The 7,132-nt window shown below is 38.0% G+C and overlaps 1 protein-coding gene across 2 annotated transcripts; it reads left to right on the top strand.

Annotated features, from left to right (window-relative positions):
- The first annotated feature begins 534 nt into the window (after positions 1-534).
- vgll2a (vestigial-like family member 2a) lies at positions 535-6,079 on the top strand. Of its 2 annotated transcripts, none has more exons than XM_084091533.1 (4): positions 535-752; positions 1,384-1,675; positions 2,415-2,885; positions 4,120-6,079. In XM_084091533.1, exons 1-4 carry the CDS (start codon positions 669-671, stop codon positions 4,161-4,163), a joined length of 891 nt encoding a protein of 296 aa, XP_083947659.1. In that variant the 5' UTR covers positions 535-668; the 3' UTR covers positions 4,164-6,079. The 2 variants fall into 2 exon arrangements, with proteins under 2 accessions (XP_083947659.1, XP_083947660.1); XM_084091534.1 differs by having other exon boundaries at positions 550-752; positions 2,418-2,885.
- The last annotated feature ends 1,053 nt before the right edge of the window (positions 6,080-7,132 follow it).

The raw sequence follows: 7,132 nt of genomic DNA, 5'->3' as shown, positions 1-7,132 counted from the left end.
AACGAGTCGTTTCATAGAAGTCCGATTCTTGGAGGAGTCGTTAATTTGAACCGATTCATGCGCGGATTTGCTGTGTTTCTCGCGCGAACTTCAGAAAACACGATGAGGTAAGATAAGAAACACTTTTATATCAAAATATCAAACAAAAAGGAATTGTACAACAGAGGCTATGTTTATTGAATATCTCATTTAGGATGACATCATGAAACTGGAATACATCCAAACGAGTAGGCTAAACTGACTAAAGTTAGCCTACAATTTTTTTTTTTTTTTTATAGTCGCTGGTCTAGCTAATGACCAGCTAATATATGTTCCAAAACACACATACCACGTTATATTGTTGTGCAAAGTTGTCTTGTTTGAAGATTATCCAACATGTCATAATTCGTAAATTGCACTGGGACTTCTGTGAACACTTTGAGCGATGATTCAAATGAGTCGACTCATTAAACCATTCATCAGTTGAATGAACCGAATCTCTTACATGAATCAGACTCGTGCGTAAAGACGGAGTACTGAACATAAAAGGTGCTCAGTGCGCTTCAGCCGCAATCGACACGGAGCTTCATTTTCTGACTGTAGACACTGAACCAGCGCTTTATTTCAAATGAAGCGTCCTCTCATTCCACTAATAATTTTTTATACGTGATATAACAGCTGTCTTCGCCATGAGCTGCTTGGATGTCATGTATCAAGTTTATGGTCCACCTCAGCCTTATTTTGCCGCAGCATACACACCTTATCACCATCAGGTATGTTCGTCAAGTTCAGTTTATTATTATTCTGTTGTGTTGGAAGAAAAAAATTGTGTTTGTGGGTGGTTTAAATTCCATTAGATTTGTGAGTAAAACTTTCTCTCCTCGACTTGTTGCGCTGCGCGTGCATTTGATGTTGACAAAATAGTTTTAAAATGAGTCACGTAGTTAATGTTGATGCATTTTTTTTACTTGATTAATGGCAGTTTAAATGTTATTTAAAGTTATTAAAAACTAAACGTGAACATATTTTTGTTTTCTGACAGTGATGTAGTAGGCTATATCACTTGTTTCCTTAAGAAAAGCTTGTAGAAAAGATAGACTTAGAAATTTTAGATTTAGACTTTAGATTTAGATTTTTCTTTATTTGACAGATATCATGTTATCTTCAATGCATATTTAGTTTAGGATAAATACATATACAGTATGTATATATTGAGTATATATTGGTGACATGTACCGTATATACGTTTAGCATTATAGGAACATAAATTGTGCAACACCAAACACACTGGTGGAATACACAGCTATATAGTTTCTCCATATATCTGTCTATGTATGAATAGAGTGCGTGTGAGTGTATTTCTGTATCATGTAAACTGATTTTGCCTTTTTTTTTCTTCTTCAGAAATTGGCATTTTATTCGAAAATGCAAGAATCACCAGAAACAGTCAGCGGAAGCAGCTCTTCTTTTTCCAACCTCTCTGGGCCACCCATAAAAGAGGAGGACTGCGCCCGGGAGAAAGATCACCCACCGGAGGCTGAGTACATCAGCTCCAGATGTGTGCTTTTCACGTATTTCCAAGGGGACATTAGTTCGGTGGTGGATGAACATTTCAGTCGAGCTTTGAGTCAGTCTAGCAGTTACGCACCCGGATCCACCAACAGCAAGACCGCGAGAGGAACATCGTCCTGGAGAGGTGGGAATCTGATGCAACATGCATTTTGAATCGAATTGAATTAAATTGAACTTTATTGGCCAAGTATGCCTGAGTAAGGAATTTGTCACCGTTATAAGGCATCCACACAGTGCATTTAGACATACATGCAATGTATTTTAGTAATTATAGAAAAACAAAAATACAGTGCTCAACTAAAGAATAATGTTTAAGTATAACAAATAACAGGACAATAACTGTAACAATAACACACTGATCCGCACAGAAATAGCAATGAAAACTTGTTACTTACAGTAGGTAATATAAATAAGTATTGCACTTAAATATGAAATTGATTTAAATAGTTAATTTATACTGTAAGCCTTTATGATTGTACAGCTATTAATCATGATAATGGGCACAATTTTCCTTCTTTTTTTTTATTATTATTTTAAGGTCGATTTTTAGATAGATTTTTAAAAGCAAATGAACTAGTTTAATTAACATATTTTCTTTGCATCATCTCTGATTGCACATGTATGATTGTATTTGATTTATTTTGCATTGTTTCATAATCTATATAGTTTTTTTTTTTTTAAAGCTAATGCAAAACAATTCAATTTGATTGTAGAGGACAGTTTGTCGCATTTGTTTTGTTAATCCAAATGTGTGAGCATTCATTTTAAATCTCAAACAGAATATTTGAATCGTTGTATATTTGAATTATCACAGGCGTTTGCGCATATTAACATGCAAAACATCTAAATGTGTTCCTCCCCAGAAGGCTCATTCCCTATGAGCCAGAGAAGCTTCCCTCCCTCGTTCTGGAACAGCGCGTATCAGCCGTCGGTCACGGCGTCTCTCAGCAGCGCCCTGGGTTCCTCCCACACGGATCTCCCCTTCTCAGCGGACCCTTATTCCACCGCGTCTCTACACAGCCACCTCCACCAAGCCAGCCCGGAGCCATGGCACCCCTCTCACCACCATCACCCTTACTCACTCAGCGGAGCCATCGGCACCCAGGGGTCCGCTTACCCCCGGCCCTCCATGCACGACATGTACGGAGCGCACTTTGACCCCCGTTACAGCTCTCTGCTCGTGCCCTCGGTGCGGCCCCATAGACTCCCCCCGGCCACGGTGCCCGCAGCTGGAGCCTCGCCGTGTGACATCAGCAAGAGTGAGCCGGGTAGCTCGGCGTGGACCGGAGCTTTCACAGCGGCAAGCTCTGACATGAGTCTGAACATGGATACAGGTGTGAACATTCAATCCACATACAGCAGACCCACAATGTATTTATGCACATAACTTAAAACACTTAAAACACATATGGATGTCATTGCATTTGAAAACAAAATATCAACTCAAAAGGCATTTATTTTCAAGAAAATAAAACATTTCATTAAAAAGAAGTTTGGTTTTAAATGATAAAAAGATGAGACAAAATGTTTTGTGGCACTTTCTAGTTGTTTCTGGTCATTTAAAAGGTTTTATTGATGTTTTTGAAAGAAGTATCTTATGTTCACCAGGGCTGCATGTATTTGATTAAAAATACAGTAAAAACATTAATATCGTGAAATATTATTACAATTTACATATAACTGATTTTCTATTTTAATATATTTTAAAATGTAATTTATACCTGTGATGGATGCAAAGCTGAATTTTCAGCATCATTACTCCAGTCTTCAGTGTCACATGATCCTTCAGAAATCATTCAAATATGCTAAATATTTGTTGTGACAACCGTGATACTTTTTTTCACGATTCTCTGATGGATAGAAAGTTCAAAGAACAGCATGTATTCGCAATAGAAATGTATAACATTGCAAATGTATTTACTGTCACTTTTGATCAATTTAATGCATCCTTGCTAAATAAAAGTATTCGTTAAAAAGCAAAAAATTACTGAACTCATGTTGAATGCTAGTGTATGTAATGTGATAACCTCTGGTTACTCTGCTAGGGTGCATGTGTGAATTTCAGGAAAATGTATATCATACATGCACAAAAAAAAATCACCTTGACATCAGTTTATTAAGACTGAGTGCAAAAATTGTGCAGGAAAGTTCTGAGAAAAGCTTTGTCTGTAAATGCCACTTTATGTTTTGTTATCTAATGCAGTGACATTTTAGACTAGTTTTTTAGGCTTAAAGCATACTAGGGCCGCCAAAGGTTAAACTCACTTCATAAAAGTCAGAGAAAAAAAAATCAATCATATAATGTCAAATAATACTAAGTCTATAAGAGCTTCTTGAAATACTGTAATCAATTTGAGAATTTATCCTGAGTTTAAGATCTTTTTTGAATCTTGTTATCGTCAAGGTTTTTGACGTTGACCTCTGCTGACATTGGTTTTTCACTCTTCATCTTTAAGACTTTAATGCTTTCTTTGCTTCAAGTCTTCTCACTTTTCACTCTGTATTTGCTACTTATTTTCCGTCTTTTCATTTCTTTATCTTTTTTTCCCCTTTCCTTTTTCCTCTCAGGTCTACAGAGCCAGGATAAGAGCAAGGACTTGTACTGGTTTTAGTGCCCTGCGGCCACTTCTTTCTCCGCCGGCTTGTCTTTCTCTGGCTTTTCTGTAACAGATTCTCATCTCACTTGCAGCTCGGCGCTACACCCTCTGCAGCGGGACCATCCTAAGCTGAAAATGGATAAGAACCCTTCGGATGAGTGCAAAACTCTCTCAGTAAAGAGGAGCAAACATACTGTAGTGGTGTGACTAGCAGCTGCTCTCGCCCTTTCCCTCCCCCGACCCTCAGCGCTATCAGCAAAACGGACCCAAAATAAGATTTAAAAAGAGACAAACGATACTTTTGGGGGACATTTGAGAGCCGAACTTGCAGAAAAGACGGACTGGCTATGAAGACTTTTCTTTTGACCAGAAATGAGTTTCTGACCAGAGAGCAGCATTCCCTATCATCGCTGAAGACAGAGAAGGGCTATTTGAAGCCACTTGACTATCTATATTGCTTTCAGCACCTGTCATCGACAACTGTTGTGGAACTTAGCAGACGCACAGACAAGCGCTTTGACCGAGCAAGCGCCCTGGATTTCATAAAAGAGGCGTTTTGTTGTATCTGGACACACTGGGAAAGGGAACAACTGGTTTGGCTTTTCATTTTTTTGTGAGGTGTGGTGTAGGTTCGACTGGAAGTAGATACAAACACTATTAAGCCGTACTGTATATACTTTGTGTCTTAGTGTGTCCAGTGCTACATGTAAGATCAAACAGCATGATGATATGCATCAGAAAAATGTATTCTTTCATTTGTACTTTTTTAAAGAACCACTTTTAGTCGCCGTCAGCTTAGGTCGACGTCTCACCACGCTGTATTTGAATGTATCACATGTAATATATTACCTTCAAAGTATTTTTCCAGTGCGTTGAGGACAATGAGGCGTTATCTGTTTTGTTATTATCAGTTGTGTATCTTCAGCCTATGAAACAGAAATGGAAATAAAACCAGGCGATACACACTTTTTTTTGCTGGCCTTGAGTGTTTTAGAGGTTGCTTGTGAAATTGCGAATGCGATCGATTTGATGACAAACTTGTGACATCTTTTTATACCAAACACATCTTGACATTTATTCAAGATTGCTTTGGGCTCTAGGAAACAAAAGACTATTATAAACCTGCTGCAACCTTCAAAACCTTAAAATCGACTCCATCAGAGATTAAATTATTGATTTATTTCAATATAGATGTTTTTTCTGTGTCAGTATGTTCGACATGTTAAAGAAGGATGGGCTACTTTTAATCACACTCTTAAAAATAAAGGTTCCAAAAGCGGGTTTTCACAGCAATACCACAGCAGAACCATTTTGGGTTCCAGAAAGAACCTTTCAGTTAACATTTTTTCTTAGTGTGAAGAACATTTTAAAAATCTAAAGAAGCTTTTTCTACTATAAAGAACCTTTTGTGCAATGGAACGATTTATTGGATGTTAAAGGTTCTTCATGGGACCACAGATGGCAATAAAGAACCTTTATTTTTAAGAGTGTGTGATGTTTTTGTCCACTCAGCCATAGATTCAGCCAATGAAAAGGAATTGGGAAGCGAGAAAGAAAGCGGGAGACTCAATGTTATCACGCTGACATTTGATCCTCTGCCTTTTGGTTGTGTTCGCAGTGAATACCAGACAGCTGTTGATTAATATTGGCTTATGACAACAGCAATGATGGACAAGAGATGTGTGGCCAGGAGTTTCTCTTGCTTAAGTGGGTAAAACAAAGGCCTCTTTTTTAAAAAGTAGTACTGAGTGCCCTCCTAAAGTGCTGGGGGTGCATGAGAAAATAATGTAGTTCATGTGGCAGATTTAACAGTCACATTTCAAAATGTATAACTGGTGTACAGAGTTACTACTAAGCCAACTTGTGTTTTTTGTGACTACAGTGCTGCAAAGTATGTGTATTTTTTTAAATGATGTCTATTGAAACTCTACTCTGGTTGTATTTGTAGCCTGTTTCTCTCCCTTGAATTCAAAGTTGAGTTAATTTTATTTGTCATACAACAGCATATCTGCTGACTGACAATGAAATGTGTCATTCAAGCTCACTATTTGAACGAAAATAGAAATCAATTATATTGAAAAAACAAAGTAATATAGGTCTAGAAAAATTAGAAGTGTAGAGGAGACCGAGGCTTGCTGTCACATATCTCAGAGTTTATTTTTGAATGTCAGTTTCAATATAACCATTTCTGTATTGACATTAGTTTCTATAGATTTTGAACTTTAGCAGAGCATGTTGTCACACAGTATATGGGCCCCTGCCAGTTATAGACTTTAAATGAAATTGCTTCACAAATACATTTGAAGGAAACCATTAGGAAAGGCAAAACAATTAATGAAACACTACGTACAAGATTATTTAGAAGAACAGGAGGGTAGAATTCACAAAAAAAACATCTAATTTAAAATAGAACTAGATATTTGAAACCAATTAACATAAAAAACACACATTGGGAACACTTTTGAAACCACATCCTAGTGTGTCAGAGTGCATAAATAGCACTAATTATTAGCGATAGGAAAATAAAACAATAGGCCTACAAAAAATTAGGTTTATACAACGGCTAATGTGCTCATGAATCTATAAACATATGATTACGCAAAGCTGTCACATTATCCCTGCCCAGTAACTCCGTGCCAATATTAGCATGACTGGACTATTTAGGGCCGCGCCGCGCGCACAGCACCAGAAACAGCGCGCGCAATTACTCACAGAGCGACACTCGATATCCGCCGTTTCAGTGACTGGAGGATTTGTGATGTGGAGGCATAATCTCGCAGCAGTAGCTCCTTAATTGCCGAGCACTAATTAGGGGCAAGAGGCCGAGCTGTCAGTCACATTATCCCAAATATTCAAACGCACTCCCATGTACTTTTTTGGAGTGGTGTCGAGGAACCCGCAGCCAGTTGTCACTCCGCCCACCGTTTGCCGAAAGGACAGACATCAGCCATGTCAAAGGTCAATTCCCCACACTTTAAAAAGCA

The sequence above is a fragment of the Abramis brama genome (assembly GCF_963993115.1).
Source record: "Abramis brama genome assembly, chromosome: 18".
NCBI classification, from domain to species: domain Eukaryota; kingdom Metazoa; phylum Chordata; class Actinopteri; order Cypriniformes; family Leuciscidae; genus Abramis; species Abramis brama.
The sequence above is the reverse complement of the archived record's forward strand: the minus strand, read 5'-3'. Positions and strand labels throughout refer to the sequence as shown.

What these genes read in the sequence shown, in the direction of transcription:
- vgll2a (XM_084091533.1), top strand. Translation starts at nt 669, where the DNA reads ATGAGCTGCTTGGATGTCATGTATCAAGTTTATGGTCCACCTCAGCCT. An exon ending in ACACACCTTATCACCATCAG is followed by an intron (nt 753 to 1,383) that starts GTATGTTCGTCA and finishes TTTCTTCTTCAG; the next exon opens with AAATTGGCATTTTATTCGAA. An exon ending in AGGAACATCGTCCTGGAGAG is followed by an intron (nt 1,676 to 2,414) that starts GTGGGAATCTGA and finishes GTTCCTCCCCAG; the next exon opens with AAGGCTCATTCCCTATGAGC.